The sequence below is a fragment of the Syngnathus acus genome, chromosome 12 (genome assembly GCF_901709675.1).
Source record: "Syngnathus acus chromosome 12, fSynAcu1.2, whole genome shotgun sequence".
NCBI classification, from domain to species: Eukaryota; Metazoa; Chordata; class Actinopteri; order Syngnathiformes; family Syngnathidae; genus Syngnathus; species Syngnathus acus.
This window is the reverse complement of record NC_051097.1, coordinates 1,597,955-1,620,834: the sequence shown is the minus strand read 5'-3', so window position 1 is coordinate 1,620,834 and position 22,880 is coordinate 1,597,955. Positions and strand designations below refer to the sequence as shown.

At 40.7% G+C, this 22,880-nt stretch overlaps 3 protein-coding genes across 5 annotated transcripts in view; 2 read left to right on the top strand and 1 right to left on the bottom strand.

Moving 5' to 3' along the window:
* The window catches only part of pam (peptidylglycine alpha-amidating monooxygenase), a 69,889-nt gene extending 63,712 nt beyond the window's left edge, over nucleotides 1–6,177 (bottom strand). For all 3 annotated transcript variants that reach the window (XM_037265792.1, XM_037265793.1, XM_037265794.1), the window contains exons 1-2: nucleotides 5,433–6,177; nucleotides 1,243–1,357 (exon numbers count right to left, since the gene is read on the bottom strand). The gene's annotated coding sequence lies outside the window, so the exon portion shown is untranslated. The remainder of the gene's footprint in view (nucleotides 1–1,242; nucleotides 1,358–5,432) is intronic.
* A 2-nt stretch (nucleotides 6,178–6,179) lies between these two features.
* On the top strand, nucleotides 6,180–10,298 carry pomk (protein O-mannose kinase). The gene is made up of 3 exons (XM_037265882.1): nucleotides 6,180–6,303; nucleotides 6,979–7,254; nucleotides 8,990–10,298. The coding sequence occupies exons 2-3, from the start codon at nucleotides 6,985–6,987 to the stop codon at nucleotides 9,758–9,760; spliced, it is 1,041 nt and encodes a 346-aa protein (XP_037121777.1). The 5' UTR covers nucleotides 6,180–6,303; nucleotides 6,979–6,984; the 3' UTR covers nucleotides 9,761–10,298.
* Nucleotides 10,299–13,545: 3,247 nt separating this feature from the next.
* Nucleotides 13,546–21,298, top strand: naif1 (nuclear apoptosis inducing factor 1). Its single transcript, XM_037265880.1, has 3 exons — nucleotides 13,546–14,153; nucleotides 16,020–16,070; nucleotides 19,762–21,298. The coding sequence occupies exons 1-3, from the start codon at nucleotides 13,712–13,714 to the stop codon at nucleotides 20,313–20,315; spliced, it is 1,047 nt and encodes a 348-aa protein (XP_037121775.1). The 5' UTR covers nucleotides 13,546–13,711; the 3' UTR covers nucleotides 20,316–21,298.
* The last annotated feature ends 1,582 nt before the right edge of the window (nucleotides 21,299–22,880 follow it).

Sequence of the window (22,880 nt, the reverse complement as noted above, 5' to 3'; positions counted from 1 at the left end):
TGTCAAGAATCAACAACAAGTGGGACACAATCGTGAAGTGGAACGAAATTTATTGGATAATTTAAACTTTTTTATTGCACGCCCCACTTTTCAGTTTTTTATTTGTTAAAAAAGTTTAAATTATCCAATAAATTTCGTTCCACTTCACGATTGTGTCCCACTTGTTGATTCTTGACAAAAAATTTAAATTTTATATCTTTATGTTTGAAGCCTGAAATGTGGCGAAATGTTGAAAGGTTCAAGGGGGCCGAATACTTTCGCAAGGCACTGTATGTGACACGGTCAATGGGGAGAAGAGTGGTGTGTTGATCGCATGTCCACCAGGTAAATAGTGCCGTCTAATTCACACAAAGAATAGACAGAATGAGATCAAGATGGACATTACTGAAGAAAGGAAGCTTTTATACACAAACCGTCATTATGGGCGACAAAAGAATTGCATATGATGCCGCTTTTAAGTTAAAGGCAGTCGATGTTGATGACATTGGTGTTGCGTCACCCTTTTCTTTATTTCCCGGTCACGTCTACTCTGGAGCTATACGTGTCGCACACTAGTTTAATGTAACTTAGCGCTTCGTGCATGAATAAAATTAGCATGAACAGACCCTCATCATGGAAAATGCTAAAAGAAATGGATAAAAGCGACGATGAAGGAGAGACTGACCAAGTGTGTGGCAAAGGATATCTGACGCTATTCCAATCGGACACTGAGGAGGAAGACTTCGATGGTTTCAGTGCACAAGAGGATGTTTTTTAACCAGCCCTGTTAGTGCTGTGCTACCGTGTTGCTGCTGTGTTATCGCCGCGTCACAGTGACTTTTACCGGTATGTTTTTTTTTTTTTAATCCAGCCCTATTAGTGCTGTGTTACTTCCGTCTTGCTGCGGTATTACTGTCGCGTCACAGGCAGTGTTTCGAAAGAAATGTTATGGTATGTTATCAAAACTTTAAAAAGGCTTTCTGTGTACCGTCTTTCTTTGTAAAGAACTCGCGTGCACACTTCCGTGTTGCTGCGGTACTACAGCTGCGTCACAGGCAGCGTTTAGAAAGAGATGTTAAAGTATGTTATTAAAACGTTAAAAAGGCTTTCTGTGTACTATCTTTCTTTGTAAATAACTCGTGCGCACGTGCGGCTTATTGTCCGGTGCGGCTTGTATAAGAAATAAACTAAAATATTTCCGGATTTTAGCTGGTGCGGTTTATGGTCCGGTGTGGCTTATAGTCCGTAAATTACGGTATTTACCTAGTTGACTTTGCTTGAAAAGTCAGGAGACGAGGGAAGCGCATCCAAAGGTGGAGGCACTCACTCTATTACTCCATTGGCATGTTGAGCTGTTTGTTGGTTGAGGCTCCACCAACTAGGCAAGAAGATGCACTTAGTAATAGCCATTACTCCACATCACACAGTCGAGGCAATGTCAATCGCATAAATGTGTTGTACTTCAAAGATTGGACGGATAGTTGGATGATTATGAAACATTTCCAGCAGACATTGCTGTGCAATAACATCCTGCTCTCGATGCTTTATCTTTGAATTGTCTATATTATGTGTACTATGTGTCCACTCTGCATCCATTGTAGCTTGGTCATCCTGGAAGAGGGATCCTCCCATCTGTGGTCTCTTCTCAAGGTTTCTCATTTCCCCAAGTAGGAGTTTTGAGTTTTTCCTTGCCCTCCTGGGAGATCAGGCGATGTTTGAGAATATTGTCAATTTTCGCACATGTCCTGAGTGTTGTTAGTCACCTAAATGTTGAACAGAGGCTGAGATATACCGAAGTCAAATTCCTTGTTCGGCATTCTCAAACATGGCCAATAAAAAATTTTGAACCTTGAAGGACATCCGTTGTTTGTTTTAAAACGGTTTGAATATTCTCCAGAGATGGAACACTGGTTGTGCGCTTATGTATGCTTGAATGATGGTGAAATTATTTTTTCAAGTAAATATTTTCTCCCTACATAAGTGCAGCTAGATACACCTATGCTTTTCCCAGCACTATGCGGGTTCCTCAAATACATTTATATTTGAATTAAAATGTCATGAACTCATTATAATGTTTGCTTTTTTGAGGTATCACAGCACTAAATGAAACCAGTTTGCTTGCTGAGAAGAAAACAAACTGAGAAAATTAATGATGGTATAACTTTCAAACTAATTTGGAGAACAAAAACTAAACACTTTACATTGGAATTACAAAGCTTGTTAATTGTCGCACATTTCACTATATACAATAATACAACCATATTAGGCAATATGCATAATATTGATCACCTGATTTGAAATACAGTACCATAATTTTCGGACTATAAGGCGGTTTTTTCATAGTTTGGGTGGGGGGGCGACTTATAATAAGGAGCGACTTATATGTGGGGTTTTTTTCAAAAATCTTCAAAAAAAAAAAAAAGTGAAACCGCGATAAACGAACCGCGATGTAGCAAGGGTTTACTGTAATTTGAATTTCAAGTGACGTCAGCAGCGCGGCGCGGTGGTTGTTTACAAAAAGGACAAAGATTGATCACGGGATGACGAAGATGACGAAGGGCCCCACGTACTACCGGCATCATGAGCGGCTTTGTTTCTAAGTGACACGGAGGACGAAGAGTTTGAAGGATTTAAGGATTTGGACTGACACAGAAGGTTTGAAAAACTATTATTGCTTTTACGCACGCCCGGTCCTACTCTACGGAGCTCTCTTTCACCTCCGTGGACAGAAGTCGGGGGCCGGCGCTCGGCCGGGTGGCTGTCCGGGGACGGTGGATGGGGCGAGCTCGGTCATGGCTTTTACGCACGCCCGGTCCTATTCTATGGCGCTCTCTTCCACCTCCGTGGCTGGAAGTCCACGCCGCCACACGCCTGGAAGTTTGTTTAGTTAAATAAAGAGCCGTTTACCAAACCCACGTCTTTCCTTGTACTTTGTTAACGCTACAATATAGTTATATATTAGATCTGTGGAATAACGACGAGGCTGACGTCAGGGCGCACGCGCGGCGTTGTTGACAAAGGATGAGGAATTTGATCGATGGACAGATGGTTTGATAATATTATTGCTTATATAATAGTTATTTGATATCTAATTTATATATCGTTATATGGGCCTGTGGAATATTTTGAAGTGCAAGCGCCGTCAGCGGCGCGCACCCATTGTTGACAAAGGACGATCGATGGATTTAATGAATTGGAGTGACACAGATGGCTTTATAAACGTGTTATTTATGTAATAGTTTTTTTGAATAACTCTGAATGTTACGTCAGGCCCGTTCTCAGCTCTTCGTTTGTGTTTATGTCACGCTAGCATACCAGCTCAGTGACCTAGTGGTAGAGTGTCCGCCCTGAGACTGGAAGGTTGTGGGTTCAAACCCCGGCCGGGTCATACCAAAGACTATAAAAATGGGACCCATTGCCTCCCTGCTTGGCACTCAGCATTAAGGGTTGGAATTGGGGGGTTAGATCACCAAATGATTCCCGAGCGCGGCACCGCTGCTGCTCACTGCTCCCCTCTCCCCCAGGGGATGGATTAAAATCACATGGGGATGGGTTAAATGCAGAAGACAAATTTCACCACACCCAGATGTGTGTGTGACAATCATTGGGACTTTAATCTTTTAATCTTAATCTTTAATATTCCGGAGCGACTTTTAGTCCGAAAATTACGGTAAATACCTTTGATAAAGTTTTCAGCAGTAGCCCTGTTTTTAGATTTCATCATGATATGCTTTACAGGTGAACCTGTGTTATTTTATACTTAAGTTTGTTTGAGCAAAGACTAAAATTCATGAACTTGTAATTTTTTCATTTTGCACTTTTGTTTCAAGATTCAAGAATTGTTAATTTATTACAAATGACTTCAAAATCAGAGTGAGTTGTTTGTATTTTATTTTTAGCTTAATTTCTGTTTTACAGAGGGACAGTCCTGCCTTTTAACAGAAATAAACGCAAGTATTTCTTAAAATTTTTCCGTCATTGGTTTAATACATATTTTACGTATCAAAAGCGCAAAAGGTATGGGTTACTTGGTAATGGTGTTAGTGAGTTCTCATGAATTGATGAAACATACTTGTATCAGTTTGACAAAAATGTGGTATCCTCCTTAATTTTAACCAGGTAAAACATTTTACTTCCTGGTTTCTCAATTCATTATAACAGCTCAATCTACAGAGATACAGTAAAATGTTTAACTCATTGGATTATCTATCCATCTATTATCCATTCATCCCTCCCTCCTGTATAGAATTTACAGTATAAGTGTATTAATTGCTGAATCTTTGTAAAGATAACTTTAAGAAAATATATCTTTACAAAGACAATGATGCTCAGTTTGGAGTGACAGATGGGTATTTATGTAACATGATTATTATCCTCGTTTTATTTGGCAGTGTTTTATAAATGCCACGGTACCAAAAAATACACCTTTAGATTAAAGGCAGGTGTTTTTTTTTTTGCAGCGCAATTAGAGCACAACGTTGTACTTAATGTGAGTGGATCTGTATTTACTGCGTATGTAGAGCTGGTGGGGGGAAAAATGTGTGTTTTATTTGTACGCTATAGCTCAGTACAAGTGGTTGTGGTAATTGGTAATTCCAGCAATTGTAACAAAAGTGATCAATGGACGTACAAATGAATGCGACATTTTCGACCAAACCCACTGATAATAGCAATAATCGACGAAGCACAGATCAGCGTGACTCACTGTGTGACTCATCCCTAACAGTGAAGTGGAAATGAAGGGTAGGAGGAGACTGAACCGCACAGTATGTTCTGACATCACATTCAAATGGGAGATGACGGGAGGAAACTATGGAAACAGAGCTGAGTCCGATCATGGAACACAGCACGTAGTCCACGAGTAAACACAATCACAAACCTACCGATTACACACTCTACAAGCAAATTATCACGCCTGCATCTCGATGGAGAAGGACTGTGGTTCAATTTCGTGCTAAAATAGTACATAGCCGAGCAAACATGTAGCTAACCTGAAAATGCAACCGGTTACAAAATAAACAACAAATTATATTGGCTGAGCTAGTCATACTTTCAATATTAAACGCTTTGTTTGGTTTAAATTGAATTTGTTAACCAGTGATGATGTATCAATTGCAAATGCTATTTCTGACATGATGTCACACCTCAAATAAACAGGACGGTACTTAATGCTACAAAATAGCCATCTTTAATTCTTGCAACATACCCGCTAATAAACCCATCCAAACCCATCGCATGGGCGTGTAACCTGATAGAAGCAATGCCATTTGAAATGCGATTAATAAACCAAGTCGATGTAACTTCTTATGATGGTAGACAAAATAGCATTAGACAGGTTAAAATGCCATAACAGCCTATTATTAACATGTAATCCATCGTTGGCCACATAAGAATCCTTCTGTGCTAGGTCAGACAGTTTTACTAAGGTTTTGAAAATACGAATGGTAGCTTACCTACACGCCGATATCCTCCAATCGACTGTATATTATGACGGTAAATCGGCAACTTAGGTCATGCCCATCAGATTTAACTTGACAGTAAGTAAACATACACAAATCTGCCCGGGTTCCTACAATTTCAAAATAAAAGCAATGTAAAACGCAAACACCCATTTGAAGTCATCGGGATCTGCTGTGGCGACTCCTCACGGGAGCAGCCGAAAGAAGATGTACATATGTTATTTGTACATATATTTTTGGCCCTAACACGCCTGTCCCAAAAAATCAAATAATAATCCTTAAATGTTAGCTCTTGGCCCAGTTATGCTCGCTATACAAATAGCTATGACCAGAAGGCTGCCTTCTCAGTTTAACTATTCAATGTATGCCAGAAAGATCGATACACAGCTTTTTGGAGCGAGATTGCAGAAGAAGGTCTAACTCCCACTTCCAAGGTTTCTATTGTTTACTACTCTTGGCCACCCTCCTGCAAGGGAGTGACTGCCAAGCCTGTGTGATCATGTGTGACCTTGTAGTCTGAACTGAAATCAAGTTCTACATGTGTGCAAAGAGTGTCATAGAGAAGGGAAGTCCAGTAAAAGCAAGAGAAATGTTACAGCGCCATAAAGGCATAGTTCAAGCTACTTAGCGAATCACAAGTGCCAAAGAGGCCTATTCTAACAAAGAAATCCCCCACCAAAGGCGAAGCCATACATAGCTTTTGGTTTTCTTGTGAAGGTTTTACGGGAAATTGTGCTTTATTTCCGGTTTCCTGTCAGTGGAACGCAACTTTTCATAAACGCTTCAGTGTCAATAGTTACCAAGTGGGTCGTACGTAGATGTTTTTCCTGTGTTGTGAGTACTATGTAACACAACGGGATTCTAGGTAAGTTAACATTTGTGTGGAGTTACGTCGGTTACCGTTCTGAAACTGTGCTAATTCAAGAAGGCAGTCTAAAGTCAGATCATTGGGCAGATGATTGGGTTTACTAGTTTCAGCACACGTATTTTGGTTATATTGCTCATAGCACATCGCAGATAGATCTGCTCTATCTGATTGGGTTTACAAGTTTCAGCACACTTATTTTGGTTCTATTGCTGATAGCGCATCGCAGATAGATCTGCTCCATATTTTTCAATGACTGCATGAGTTACTCCGTTCTCCCGTTTCCCCCCTGCGTTTTGTTATCTTATTATAAGTTAGGCTCTGAAACTGGAAGCTTGATTTATCCTTTAAACATAAACTAACAAATTATAATAAAAATTCAAACGTTAAACGTTAATATAAATTGATATATTGCAAAAGCTAACCACGAGCCATATAGTTCCGTTTGTTTTGGCTAGCAATTGTAACTGTTAGCATTACACAATTTGTCTGGTGTTGTAGAGTTTTTCAAAACCACTGTTCTTAAAGAATACCTTCACAACAAATTAAATCCCAACATTTTATAAAGGTTTGTTTGGCACATCTACACTTGCTCTTTATGATGCTGCAGCTTATTGGAAGTTTGAATTTGCTCCATCTTGTTATTTATTTCTTTGTTTCCTTGTTTGATTGCAGTGCAACATGGGGCGTCGATGCAACACTTCATTGTACCAGAGTACTCCTGTGGTGGTGATCTGTCTTGCAGCTTTACTCCTCAGCAACGTCTTGATCTATCTGTATTTGGATTCTGTGTATCAGTCAGGTGGACACCCAGTCACTGCCCATACGGGTTGTGTTGCTCAACACTTTAAAATGCCAACGATGAAGAACTGCACCCCTTGGCTGCACTGTCCCCTCATAGAGGCGGAGGTTCGCAAACTAAAACTCATCGGTCAGGGAGCAGTGAAGAAGGTACAGTAGTAGTTGAAACATTTTGTCTCTTTTATTGTGTCAACTCACTTGCCATTTAACCAATAATCTTAATTCATTTCATTCAACACTCTCTTCCAAAATTAATTGGCAACTATTTCAGTATAGAGCAGGGGTCACCAACCTTTCTTAAACCTCTTTCTTAAGTGTGACAAAGAAAACATCCAGGACACCGGCCCTCGAGGACCGGAGTTACCTACCCATGTTAGGAACCTGAAATGATCCTGATACTATTTTGAATTAGGTGTGTTGCAGCGAGGCATCTTGGAAAACAGGATACGGCTCTTGTGGGGCCAGGGTTTCCTGCCCCTGGTTTATGACCATTGTATAACCCTGAAATTGTCCAAATCCTTTTAGTTCAGCCTCTCATCATAATCATAAACATTATGATTTCTGTAGTCCTTTATGAGAGCAGACTTATGATGTAAAATAATACAATACAAAATAAGACACTTGAAAACATCTGTTTTTACAATGACCAAACTAGTGTGCCACTGTGCTGCCCTGTAATATACAGTGCTTCCTAAAAATTCCTCTAACCACATTCCTAAGAAAGAAAGTCTTCCCATAGTATTGACGCTATTATATTTGCGAAGGCACGATAAACCCTATGGCTTAAGAATGGGATGTAATTTAGATTAACAAAAATAGGTGAGTGAATACTTGCGCAATTTTGTGTACCATATTTTCCGCACTATGAGGCGCTTCGGGTTAAAAGGCGCAGACTCAATTCCGGGGGCTTTTCGGTATTTAGTGCATGCCATGAATTACGGGGGGGGGAAAAAAAAAATCACAGGAGCAATGCAGTCAGTTCTGTTGTACTTAATTCTACTACTTAATCATGTACTGTATTGTACTCGCATTGTTAATTGATATTAATACCATCAAAATCCTCAACTTCTGTATCCAAATTAAACAATTGGGCAAGTCCGCCATTAAACATGCTACGTCCCCTCTCATCATTGTAAAGTTGCTCTTTTGCAATGATCCTGGCTTTCCAGAAAGCTCTAATTGTGCCTCGTAAGCATGTCTCTTTGTCTATGCCATTTTAGAGGGTGATAATGCTGTTTGCTTAAATAGTATTTATTTATCAATGGCGGCCGAGGTACGTACTCTACGTGTAATGTATAGTCCTCTGATTGGTTTAACGCCCCGATCTACATCAGGTCTACACATTACGCCAGTGTATTACGTCTCTGTGTGGCGGAAGCCACACAGACAACTTTACAGATTTGCACAAACGATAATATTTATTTATCAACGGCGGCGGAGGTACGCTCTACGTGTTGCGTACAATCCTCAGTTTTTTTTGCCCTGATGTACGTAAAATTGAATGTCCTCTGATTGGTTCATCGGGTCTACATATTACGCCTGTATATTACGGAATCCACACAAAACAACTTTACAGATTTTGGAATTTTGTCCACACAAAAGGTGCACCTTATTAAAAGGCGCACCTTCGTGATTTGAGGAAATTAAAGGCTTTTAAGTGCACCTTATGGTGCGGAAAATACGGTACATTAAAATCCTAGGTCCCATACTTCTTCCAGTATCTCATATCAGACAGACAGACAAATATTCATATGTTGGGGAACTGCAGATAATTCTAGACTAAACGTTGATGTTGATCAGTAATCAAACAAACGCAAGTTCTGTTATATAACATACATGGTAGTCCCAAACTCTTACATGTGGGGGGTTTTTTTCTCCCCCTTAGGTCTACTTGGCAGAATGGAAGGGACAAAAGGTTGCTGTGTCCAAACTGTCGTCTCTGAATTACTCTCAGGATTTTCTCCACGGATTCTTGATGTTAAAGGCATTGCAGGGTCCCCTGGTGGTACAGTTGGTAGGCTTTTGCCTTGAAGACCATACCTTTGTCACAGAGTACCATCCACTGGGCTCACTTCTAAATTTGAACGCAGTTCTGGCCCAGGAGCAGCAAAAACATCGCAATATTTGGCAGACGCGGCTGTTGTTGGCGATAGACTACGTCTCCATCCTCCATTACCTCCACAACAGTCCAGCTGGTCTGAGGGTAATGTGTGATTCCAACACCCTGGAGAAAACTCTCTCCCAGTTTCTGCTCACAAATGACTTTCGCCTGGTGGTGAATGACCTGGATGCACTACCTGAAGTGGACGTATCCAGGGGTTTGCGGGTCAAATGTGGCCACAGGGAGCTTAGTGGTATTTTTGTGGCTCCTGAGCAGCTATGGCCTTTCAATAATATAGGGAAGCCTTTTTCAGATGATCTCATGCATGAGTATGATGAAAAGACAGATATCTGGAAGATCCCAGATGTGGTACAATTCCTGATAGGAAGAGTGGCTGGAGCGGATTTGATCCACTTCCATCTTTTTCAAATTCATAAGGCATGTAAGGCAGAAGACCCTAAACTTCGACCATCAGCCCTAGACGTGGTGATGGTTTATAAGGCAGTTTACAGCAACATGGCCAAAGATAGCGCTGGGCTCAGAGAAATGCTTTAACATCTCATTCTAAAATTAATGCAGGCCGACACGTATTAACACGCTATCATGCCAGAGACTAAACAGTTACACTATTAAAAATAAGTACTCACCCACCAAAACACTTTTTTTCTTGCGGATAAACCGTATAAATGGGTGTTTACTAAAACTCTACATGTCTTCATCGTTATTTCGGAAAAGGTACGTTTATGGAAAGCTTGAAGTTTGAAGAAAAAGCTGTCTGTGTGGCGCCATCATCAGGTTAAACACTGCAGCGCACGTGAATCTCCTGATTTGAGTTGCAGGGACTCTTGACGTATCTTTTTCTTTAACATTGATTGTCATAGACTATATTTACATGTAGTCAATATTTGGGTTAAAATCAGAATCTGGGTGTCTGGAACTATTGAAATAACCTGTTTACATGTCTCAACAGACAGAGTTACTCACGTTTAAATATTCTCATTGAACCTGCGACCCACATCGATGTCACAGTGTAAATAGACGTCATTTCCGCTTTTTACTTGTGACTCAGCACGGAAATAAACGGGTTTCGCTCGTCGCTCCTAAGGTGTGCTTTTCTGCCAGTTTTCGATCTCCACTATGATCGTTCTTTGGCTTTTGACTGACTTCGCTTCGATCTGCAGGGATGAGAATTTTCCGCGGATTTACGTGTTTTTTTCCGTCTAAAGTATTTGCGTAAATCGTGTGAATCCGTTGAGAAAATTATTTTTTTTATATATATGGGGGGGAGCGGGCAACGTTAGCCTCGGTGACTCTCGCGGGCATTCCCCCGCCCGCCGCGACAGCGTATATCCCCCCCGCTACTTTTCCGTGCTTTTTCACATTTGCCTTTCTCATCCCTGGATCTGTCCTTTTTTGAAAATTTATCATCTTGCGTGGTGCCTCGCTAGCGCAGTGGTTAGCATGTCCGCCTCACAGTTTGGAGGGTGCGGGTTCGATTCCACCTCCGCCTCCCTGTGTGGAGTTTGCATGTTCTCCCTGTGCCTGCGTGGGTTTTCTACGGGAGTTTTGGGTAAGGTTTAGTAGACAAACAACTATTTGTGCTCACACATAGACAATTTGGAGCGGTCAATCGGCCCACCATTCATGTTTTTGGAATGTGGGAGGAAAGTGGGTATCCTAGAATAAACTATTTTTACATCCACATGACATTTTTTTTTTACCTCATCTAAGAATACCGTGGCCTATCTGTTAATTTAAAAAAACCAAATGTAACATTTAAGATGGAGTATGTAAGGCAAAGTAGCTTTATTTAGTATATACTGTAGCACATTTAATACACAAGCCACAAGGTTACACAAGAAAAGACAACATCTAAAAGCATTCACCAACAGAACAATAATATTCAGAAACAAAGGAGACAAAGTAAAAGTTGTTTACCAATATTACTAAAAAATGTACAATGACAACATTTAAAAACCAAAGAAATGCTCCCAACTCACTAACACTCGTGCTCGGAGGCACGCAAAAAGCAGCTACATTACATTACTTGCATGACATGCTCATGGTTTGATGTTGTTTTTTTGTGGGGGGGGTAATAGTCAGAGATGGGACCAAGTCACACATGTGCAAGTCTCAAGTGAGTCTCAAGTCTTAACCTTCAAGTCTCAAGTAAGTCCCAAGTCATTTTTTTCTTGGGCAAGTCTAGTCAAGTCCTTAAATCGGTCAAGTCCAAGTCAAGTCCTTAAATAGGTCAAGTCCAAGTCAAGTCACCTTATTATTGCAATTTTACCCGCAGAATCTGATCTTAGTAACGTGAAAAGACAAGATATAAGTAACTTTAAGTAACCATCATTGTCCAATGTGTCGAACCTGTTTAAAAAATATGACAATAATTTGGATTTGCACTGTAATTACTGATATTCAGTAAAATACACCATGGAATCAAACAAAAAAGAAATTACCTCATACAATGATTGACAGCTCAATCTAAACAAATGAACGTCTGCCGACAGTGTCTGACACATTTGAGTTGCAAATATGAAAAAATAATCTGAAAAAAATCTGAAAGAAGAAACACATTAAAGAGCATTAGAAACATTTTATGTTTCATCTTTAACATCTGGAGACACCAGAGCTCTATAAACTTCAAACGGACAAAGTTTGAAGTTGTCGTCTGGCTGTCTGAAATGTTTCTGTTGCATATCTTGCACTGTGCTGTCCGTCTTTTGCCGTCATAAAGGTAATTACGATAGCCGAAGGTGATGACTCGCGGTACCGCTTCCGCTGACATGTTTGTGCATGTCTGATATAAAGGGAGGCGGCTCGGTGGTGCACTGGCTAGCACGTCCGCCTCACAGTAAGGAGGGTGCGGGTTCGATTCCACCTCCGGCCCTCCCTGTGTGGAGTTTGCATGTTCTCCCCGTGTCCGCGTGGATTTTCTCCGGGCACTCTGGTTTCCTCCCACATCCCCAAAAACATGCTTGGTAGGCCGATTGAGCGCTCCAAATTGACCCTGAGTGTGAGTGCGTGTGCGGATGGTTGTTCGTCTCTGTGTGCCCTGCGATTGGCTGGCAACCGGTTCAGGGTGTCCCCCGCCTACTGCCCGATGACAGCTGGGATAGGCTCCAGCAAGCCCGCGACCCCCGTGGGGATACAGCGGTACATAAAATGGATGGATGATATAAAGGGGCGTGATTCTCCAATAAACATGTTAGGTAGGTAGAGAGGGCACGACTGATTGATTGACAGGGTAGCGATCCAATCATGACAACGCCATTCTCAGCCTGCGCTCCTACCGTGTTATCGACATTACTTTTTTAAATTAGTATTATTAATTTTATATTCAAACTGAAAACATAAACTAAATAACACTGAAGTCATTCAAGTCATCGTGTCTCAAGTCAAGTCAAGTCCCGAGTCTTTAACTTCCAAGTCCAAGTCGAGTCTCAAGTTTTTTTATGTTTGTCAAGTCAAGTCACAAGTCATCAAAACAGCGACTCGAGTCGACTCGAGTCCTCATCTCTGGTAATAGCATACAATCAAGTAAAGCAAGAGAGGCGATCGATGGGAACGGTCACATCTGCACTGGTGGTTGTAGCAACTGCCTGCGCCTTAAATACCACCTTTATATCACATGAAGTCGAGAGCTTTAAAATTCCTTCTTTTTAACTTTCTTTGTTAACTGGAGTCAAATAAATGACCAACAAGCTTTCAAGGTCTACTTTGCCAGACCTCCATGTCCCCCCAAGCCCCCCCCCCAAAAAAATCATCTGTACAGTATAATATAGTATTCTACTGACGTTTAACATACTGTGTACTGCATGACAAAAATGTGTTTTTTTTTTCTTCAATCATTGCAAAGTCTACCTTTAAGTACAACAGTTTGCCTACATGTCTAATTGTGAGAAAGCTGCGTCCCATTTCCTTGGTGGTGTGGTATGGGATGTTTGTGAAATGTAGTATGTGCATTAGATATTGACAGAAAAAACTGTTTCTTAGCTGTGTATGTTCTACCTTATTTAGTGGTATCCCATAAAAAGATTATTTACTTTTATTTTAACAAATGTGCAATTGCACATTGGTGATTGATTCATGATGGCATTTACAGTGGGCTACTGATTTAGTTCTATGCATGCAGTCTGTCTAATCCAAATCCTTGGTATGCAATTACTGTTTTGTTGTCATATTTCGTAAAAACCCAAACAAGAACGAGGATATAAACCAGCTAAGGTTGGTGCTTTTTTCTTTTGGGTTTGAATTACATAGTTTGTTTGGCTTGTTAAATAACTGGCATTTTACGCAGCCAATAATAATGGGCCATATTGAACGACTACAACACATCCAACCAATGGAATCGTGAGGGGGCGGGATTCATGGGCTAGCTAACGTACGCTCGTTAGTAGGAAGAAGAAGCCGATTCTGGAAGCCATTACGTTGCGCATATCAATTGAGTACTATTTTTGCGTATAGTACGCAAACTACTCCAAACTCTGACTTTATGCAATTATGGTCTCGGTCGCAAAAAAGAGAAAAATGAATTTCTCGGAGAGAGAGGTTGAAATTATTGTGGAAGAAATAGAGAAACAAAAGCACACATTGGTTAACCACTTCAATGCTGGAGTCTCCCACATGGCAAAGAACAACGCATGGTTGGAGATCCTCAGAAAGGTGAACGCTGTCACAACATGTCCGAGAGAGTTGCCTGAGGTCAAGAAAAAGTGGTCCGATATGAAGACGGAGGTTCGAAGAAAAGTGGCGCAGGCGCGGGCTGCGATAGAAGGCACGTCCACCGACTGCACTCCCGTTCCCGTCCTTCTCACTGCCATGCAGCAGAGGATCTGTAACCTCCTTGGAGAAGCCACCATCATCAGTTTACCTGCAGGAGACTCGGATGCTGAGATCACTTTGCCTGTCACGGCAAACTCCACCACCGTCACACTCACAGAGCGTAAGTTGGCAAATGTTTGCAAACCCAAGGGTCGGTGCAGCCTTATTTTCTGAATGCTATTATAAATGAAGATGAGTGATGAGTAAATGTGCTGAATTTTTTTGGGCGACTGAATTATATAATGATTTTATGATGGTGAGCACATAAAAAAAATACTTTAGTAGGCCTACTGTGCCAAAGTCCCAGTTTTACACAAAAATAGGATTTAATGCATTTGTCACTTTCTTGTAGCTTACTATTTAAGACTCTTTCCATAAGTTGTATCATAAGATTTTGTTCATGTGTTATTTGGACAGCTGTTTACCTTTCGATTACACGGTACACAAATGATCATCATCTAAGTACGTCATCGTACTTTTTTGAAGAGCAAAGTAAAGTTCACAACCTTGAACTGAGTTTGGCATACAAACGTCAGCTCGGAGTATTTTGTAAATGTTCATAAAAACATTTTTAGTCTCCAATGCCATGCATTGGGTCATTTGACAAATTACTGATACAAACTTGTAACATAATTGCAGTATATAAAACAAATCATAAATAAATAAATAAAAAGTCAATATCACATTAATTATACAGTTTATTTGTTCGATTACATTCTTCCACATTAATTTACGAAAGGCCAACTCAGATTTGTCTTAGTGGCAATAGCCACTTTTATCCATGAGAGGACAGTCAAGATGCATGTTCCATCACGCCAAAATATTTTTGTTTGCGTTTCCTGTGAAGGAAGATGGATTACATTATTATTGCAGTTGGTGGACTGAAGGTTCAAAATACAGTAGTGTGTTACAAATTACCAATTGTGCCCGGGTCAATCCATAACACTATTCAATATACTTAATCTAGAAAGCAGTGATACCTAATCAATAGAGTGCGCTAAAACACCGCCCCACAATTCACAGCGAGGGATCACCACATTGTTTTGAACAATGCAAACAATAATAATAATAACGGTGTATAATAATAGTAAGTAATAAATGTGTATTTGCACATTAATCCAGTTCACTTTGTTCATAGGGCATCTGCAGCAATTGGACTTTTGTGGTTATAGAAAACGTTTTGCCTCTCACTCTAGCAGGCCTAATGACTTCATGCAACAAGGTTTAGTTAGGACTGTACTATCCTGTCCTGAGTTAGTACAGGAAAGACTCAACTATTTCAGTTCGAAGTGCATGCCCCGCAACCAAAAATGATATAATTCTTTTCGAGTGCAAAAACGACAGTCATTTAGATGCTTAACAGAGACCTCTGTCCATTTACAAGAGCCATTGGGGGAGAAACACTCTCATTAATATTACATTTAGCTGTGAAAATGTATTGGAGCTGAGTCAAATAGGCAAAAGAGAGTTTTTTTTTTTTTTTTAAGGCAAAATAATTTCGTTCTTTGGAATGGGTGAAAGGATGACCTCCAGGGATGGCACTACACCGGGGCTAAGGGAGGCTATAGTCCCGTCAGAAATCTGTGTAGCCCCAGTTAAAGCGCTCCAGCATTTTAATTGATTGTGTGTGTGTGTGTGTGTGTGTGTGTGTGTGTGTGTGTGTGTGTGTGTGTGTGTGTGTGTGTGTGTGTGTGTGTGCGCGTGTGTGTGTGTGTGCACGCGCGTGTGCGTGCGTGCGTGCGTGTGTTTGCGCGCCAGCGGGTGGGCGGGCGGCATTGTGTGTTGTGATATGATGACACCGATACTGTATAAAGATGGTTAATTGGTAATGAAATCATCGTATCTTTGTAGCCTAAACAATTTTAAGGGAATCTGGACGGATGGATGTTACTTTTATTCAGTGTTTTCACGATTTTATTTTATTTCATTTTTCAGGGAGTCATCACTTTATTGTGATAATTTGTTTACTCTCCTCTTTCTATCTTAGCTCTCCCAGCAGTTTCAGTAACTGTTTGTCATGAAGCAAAAACACTGAATGGTAAGTGTATTTTTGCTTCCGTTATCTGTATGCCCCTGTATTTTTATATTATTATTGTATACTGTATTTTTCGGACTAAAAGTCGCTTCAGAATATAGGTCGCATTAGCCATAAAATGCACAATAACGTGAAAAAAAACCATATATAAGTCGCTCCGGAGTATAAGTCGTATAAGTAACTCATCAGCTTCGTGGTCATCATGATTCTCAACATGCTATTATTGTTATAAGTAAATTATTCGACACAATCCAACACCAAGAACAGACATGAACGAGCAACAACAGGCTAAACGATAGGTATGCTAACGTGACATAAACACAAACGAAGAGCTGAGAACGGGTCTGACGTAACATTCAGAGTTATTCAAATAACTATTACATAAATAACACGTTTATAAAACCATCTGTGTCACTCCAATTCATTAAATCCATCAATCGTCCTTTATGCCGGGTGCACGCTGCTGACGGCAGTTGCACTTCAAAATATTCCACAGGCCCAGATAACGATATATAAATTATATATCAAATAACTATCATATAAGCAATATTATTATCAAACCGTCTGTGTCACTCCAAATCATTAAATCCATCGATCGTCCTTTATGTCAACAATGTGCGGGTGCGGCCGGGTGCGCACTGCTGATGGTGCTTGCGCTTCAAAATATTCCACAGGCCCATATAACGAGATATAAATTATATATCAAATAACTATTATATAAGCAATAATATTATGAAACCATCTGTGTCACTCCAAATCATTAAATCCATCGATAAAATTCCTCGTCCTTTCAGAGTCAGAGTCAGCTTTATTGTCAATTCCTTCATGCTAAGACACACAAAGAAACCGAAATACCGTTCCCCCTATCCCACGGTGACGAGACACAGAACACGATTAACACACAAGTAAAACAACGGGGAGAGAGTCAACAACGCCACGCGTGCGCCCTGACGTCAGCCTCGTTGTTATTCCACAGATCTAGTATATAACTATATTGTAGCGTTAACAAAGTACAAGGAAAGACGTGGGTTTGGTAAACGGCTCTTCATTTAACAAAACAAGAGTTCAACGAGTCAACAACTACTAAACTGTAACGATAAAAACATATACAAGTTGCTACACGAAATAAAAATTTTCAAATAACATAAATAGTTCACCGCCACACGGCCCCAAGCACCGGCGTCGACTTCCAGGTGTGTGGCGGCGTGGACTTCCATCCCCGGAGGTGGCACTTCCAGCCACGGAGGTGGAAAAGAGCTCCATAGAATAGGACCGGGCGTGCATAAAAGCCATGTCCGAGCCCCATCCACCGTCCCCGGACAGCCAACCAGCCGAGCGCCGGCCCCCGACTTCCATCCACGGAGGTGAAAGAGAGCTCCGTAGAGTAGGTCCAGGCGTGCGTAAAAGCCATAATCGTTTTTCAAACCTGTGGCACTCCAAATCATTAAATCCTTCAAACTCTCCGTCCCCCGTGTCACTTACAAAGCCGCTAATGATGCCGGTAGTACGTGGGGCCCTTCGTCATCTTGGTCATCCAGTGATCGAATCTTTGTCCTTTATGTAAACAACCGCCGCGCCGCACCGCTGACATCACTTGAAATTCAAATTACAGTAATCCCTTGCTACATCGCGGTTCGTTTATCACGGTTTCAATTTTTTTTTTTTGAATTTTGAAAATCACATATAAGTCGCTCGTCAGTATAAGTCGCCCCCCCCCACCCAAACTATGAAAAGAAACGCGGCTTATAGTCCGATGGGACTCATCATTCAATTGTCCCCAAGCAAATCACAGAAACACACAACATACAAAAATAATTAGCCTGCTTAAAACAAGCAAACAAAAAACTGCGTAAACTAGCAGAATGTTTGTTGTTTCCATCCTGATCTATGCTGTTGCTGCCAAGGAAATTGTAGCAATTTTTATTCACCCACAGAGTAACTTCCATATATTACTGTACTGACTACATTGATTTTGATTTGATTGGTTTATTCTAGCAAGTACATTAACAACACACTTATTACAGATTCATCTCACATTTGTTTGACATGACATTGACAATTGAACAGATTATTGTGCATAAGATGACTTGTGCGACAAAATTATGCTGACATGTTTTGGAGAGAACTACCATTAGACTGAGAATCAACTAATACCCAGTAAGATTAGCAACTTTAGAAAAGGTGTTAAATGTGGGCTCATTGTGCTAACTGTAGGTTACTTGTACATATATGCAAACATCCACAAGACCTACAATAAAGCATTTGATGAAATCAATAGAAGTCTTTTACAAACCGGATTCGGTTGAAGTTGGGAAATTGTGTGAAATATGAATAGAAACAAAATAAAATGATTTGAAAATCCTTTTCGACCTATATTAAATTGACTACAAAGGCAACATATTTAATGCTCAAACTCCTAAACTTTATTTTTCAACTAATAATTAACTTAGAATTTCATGGCTGCAACACGTGCAGTGGAAGCTGGGAAAGGGCATGTTTACCACTTTGTTACATCACCTTTCCTTTTAAAGCGTATGTAAAGGCACCTTTAACATGCTCTAAAAACCACTCAGAATGTTCGATTATATTCAACAGTCCGGATGGTCCGCTTCCTCTTTGGTCCGGAGGCACGACGTCCAGTGTTTCCAAAAACGATTTGAAAAGTGGACTCATCAGACCACAAAACACTTTTCCATTATCAGTCCATTTTACTTGAGCTCGCACCCAGAGAACCCGGCGGCGTTTATGGATGTTGTTCATAAACGGCTTTTGCTTTGCATGGTAGAGTTTTAACCCGCACTTACTGATGTAGTGACGAACTGTATTTACTGACAGTAGTTTTCTGAAGTTTTCCTGAGCCCATTTGGTTATATCCTTTACACACTCATGTCAGTTTTTAAGGCAGTGTCGTCTGAGGGATCGAAGGTCACGGTCATTCAGTCTTGGTTTCCGGCTGTGGCGCTTACGTGCAGTGATTTCACCAGATTCTCTGAACCTTTTGATGATATTATGGACCGTAGATGTTGAAATGCCTAAATTTCTTGCAATTTTGCTTTGAGAAATGTTGTTCTTAAACTGTTTAACTATTTTCTCACGCAGTTGCGGACAAAGTGGTGAACCTCGCCCCATCTTTACTTGTGAATGACTGAGCATGTTTGGGGAGGCTCCTTTTATACCCAATCATGGTACCCACCTGTTCCCAATTAGTCTGATCACATGTGAGATGTTCCAAATAGGTGTTTGATGAGCTTTTCTCAGCTTTCTCAGTATTTTTTGCCACCTTTCCCAACTTCTACTGGACGTGTTGCAGCCATGAAATTCCAAGTTAATTATTATTTGGCAAAAAACAATTAAGTTTATCAGTTTGAACATTAAATATGTTGTCTTTTTTGTGTATTCAATTGAATATGGGTTGAGAAGGATTTTCAAATCGTTGTATTTTGTTTTTATTTACATTTTACACAATTTCCCAACTTCAACCGAATCCGGTTTGTAGTAAATGGTGCAGTCGCTGAAAATTTTGGAGCCAAGGCTGAGATTCAATTATTATAGAATTAAAGATCACCAGATGGAAAAACACATTTAAATGTGGTATTGTTTCCACATTTTGCTACTCTACTACTTTTAAGTGGGAAAAAATACCTCCCCTCACCAAGATGAGAAAAAGATCATCTTTATTTGCTTTGATTTCCAGCTGAAACAGCTTACCATGCATTAGAAGACGGAGGCGTAGTGGAGTACTGCACCACAACCGTAACCGATTCAACCCCTGCTGTGGTTGCAACGGTTGAGGGTCCAGTGGAGGTGTTGGCATCATCCTCAGCTTCCTCGCCACCGCCACCTCAGGCTCATTCTAAACCCCAAGAGCTGAAGAGCCGCATTGCCCTCAACTCAGCTCGTCTTCTACAGGAGCAGAGAGTCACCAATGTCCATATCCGACAGATTGCCCAGCACCTGGAGGGTCAGAACCAGTTGCTACAGATGATGCGTCACTCTCAGGAGGCCCAGGCATTTGCACAGGAGCGCCAAGCCCAGGCCTTGGAAGGAACTCAAGCTGCACTGCTGGCACTGGTGCAGATGCTCAGGCCAACTCTAAAGGACCTCCGCAAATTCCTACAGAGTGGGACTGAGGTCACAAACTTGCACAGCGCAGCAGCAGGAGTGACACCTGATGGGGCATTAATAGAGGAACAGAGCAAGCCAGCGACACCACCACCTGCTCCCCAGCACACAGAGGAAACACAATAGAATCCTTAATTTGGTTGGCACCATAAAACTGACTCCACATTTTCCTGAGAAATCCCTGCACATAGATTTCAACAAGCCTTGAAAACATTTTATAAGTTGCCTTAGGAAGCGCATATGTATGATTTTAGCTTTGCATTAACATCAGGGGGGTTCAGAAAGCAGGTTCAACATACTCTGAGTCCATCCCTGAACTCTGCGTTGACTTACTCTGCGATGGGAGACTCTGGGTATTCGGTTCCAGAAAGGCTGATCTGAGTTAGTTCAATCAACTCTGAGTATGTTCACCTGGAGTTACACGCGTGCACAACTCCTATAAAAAGCCATTATCAATCAAGCCCCGATACCACGAGTCACCATGACAACTGAGGAAAAACATCACCTTATTTTACTTTATTGGTCCTTATGCAGGCCTACGGCGAGTGTGAACGTATTTTCTTGCCGCAAATCTAGTACGGCTGCAGCAGCGAAGAAGAGAAAGACGTCATGGGAGGAAATTGCTGCTCGATGCGCAAGTTTGAATGTACTATTTCATTGATGTAACATCTAACCATAACATTGTAGCATAGCCTATAGTTATGAATTAAAGTAGGAATGAAATCTCATTTTTATTTAGGTGCAATTCAACAGGAGAAAGAAATGACTTGGAAGTGGCTCAAAATAAAACATGAAAACATTAGTCAAAAAGGTAAGGTATGTTTTGCTAGGCTGTGATTGCACCTCACTTTGATTTTAATTTTATTATTTTAAATGGACTCACACTACTAAACAAGGTCAGTATTAATTTAAACTAAAATATTAATTCAGTGGCTACTTCAAATATTTTAACCCCCAAACAAAATGTTTTCCAACGTCCTGAGTTAATTCTACACTTTGTGGAATAATACTTGACACAAATGCAGTTATGTTTTATACCTATTATAGTCATTTAAAATGTGACGCTGTAGCCTATACCAACACTCATTAAAATACTATTTTAAAACAAACGCTGTTCTGCTCAGCCAACAGAAAAAAGGATTGCTCTGCTTCCCCGATATTATAAAGAAAATGCCGTTTGCAAAAAAACAGTGCTATGCATAAAGGTTGCACTGATGTTAGTGCTCGTTCGGGGTGAGTGGGAATCGTACTCATGATGCCCGCATACAAGACAGGTGAGTGTACTACTACACCATCAGGAATCCCACGACCAGCGAAGGTTATTGAGATAAATTATACTATTCAAAGAAAGCAGTAGCGCTCGAAAAGCTATTCTTGTAGAAATGATAAAACATTTAATCTGGGTCAAAAGATTCTCTCGCGACGTAAAGCGTTACGAATTATTGCGGTTTCCATGGTAATCGGATTTTGAATTAACGGCTAATCCATGATTAACTGCTTTCTTTGTGTGGGAGGCGACAGATTGAAACGCTAGGTCTCTTATAGTATACCTGCCAGCGAGCAGGTCATGTTCACAGAGTAAGTTACCACAGTAACTGACCCAGAGTTTAAGTTACCTCTCTTTCTGGAATGGATAACTCAGTTTCCCTCGTTTCCGTGGTAACTTACTCAGAGTTTTCACATAACCCGCTTTCTTGAATACCCCCCAGACTGCGACTTTGGATTTGAATTGACATTTTTATGTAGAATACCACTGGTCATCTCCAACAAGTCTCTTCTTTACATGTTCATTAGTCACGAACAAACAATGAGAGGGAATACATTTTGACAAAAGCTAGTGTTTTTATTAAATGAGAACAGTTCATCTCTACCAATCGGGAATGTACCGTAAATTCCGGACTATAAACCGCACCGGACTATAAGCCGCACCAGCTAAAATTGGGAGATATTTTTGTTTTTTTCTTATATAAGCTGCACCGGACTATAAGCCGCACGTGCACACGCATTTTTTACAAAGAAAGACTGTTCACAGAAAGCCTTTTTAAAGTTTTAATAACATACTTTAACATGTCTTTCTAAACATTGCCTGTGACGCAGCAGTAGTACCGCAGCAACACGGAAGTGTGCACGCGAGTTATTAACAAAGAAAGACTGGACACAGAAAGCTTTTTTAAAGTTTTAATAACATACCTTAACATTTCTTTCCAAACACTGCCCGTGACGCGGCAGTAATACCGCAGCAACACGGAAGTAACACAAGACTAATAGGGCTGGATTAAAAAAAACATACCCGGTAAAAGTCACCGAGACGCGGCGGTAACACAGCAGCAACACGGTAGTACAGCACCAACAGGGCTCGTTAAAAAACATACCAGTAAAAGTAAAAAAAGAGCTTCATCGTCTTCATCTTCCTCCTGTGCACTGAAACCATCGAAGTCTTCCTCCTCAGCGTCCGATTGGAATAGCGTTAGATATCCTTCGCCTCACACTTTCTCAGTCTCTCTTTCGTCGTCGCTTTTATGCATTTCTTCGAGTGTGATAAGCTAATTTATATAGTTCATGCTAATTTTATTCATGCACGAAGCGCTAAATTACATTAAACTAGCGAGCGACACATATAGCTCCAGAGTAGACGGGACCACGAAATAAAGAAAAGGGTGACGCAATGTCATCAACATCGACTGCCTTTAG

Excerpts from the sequence above, each read along its gene's own strand:
- pomk (XM_037265882.1), top strand. The coding sequence starts at position 6,985 with ATGGGGCGTCGATGCAACACTTCATTGTACCAGAGTACTCCTGTGGTG. Across the intron at positions 7,255-8,989 it reads GTCAGGGAGCAGTGAAGAAG|GTCTACTTGGCAGAATGGAA; the intron begins GTACAGTAGTAG and ends TCTCCCCCTTAG.
- naif1 (XM_037265880.1), top strand. The coding sequence starts at position 13,712 with ATGGTCTCGGTCGCAAAAAAGAGAAAAATGAATTTCTCGGAGAGAGAG. Across the intron at positions 14,154-16,019 it reads CACCGTCACACTCACAGAGC|CTCTCCCAGCAGTTTCAGTA; the intron begins GTAAGTTGGCAA and ends TTTCTATCTTAG. Across the intron at positions 16,071-19,761 it reads TGAAGCAAAAACACTGAATG|CTGAAACAGCTTACCATGCA; the intron begins GTAAGTGTATTT and ends TTTGATTTCCAG.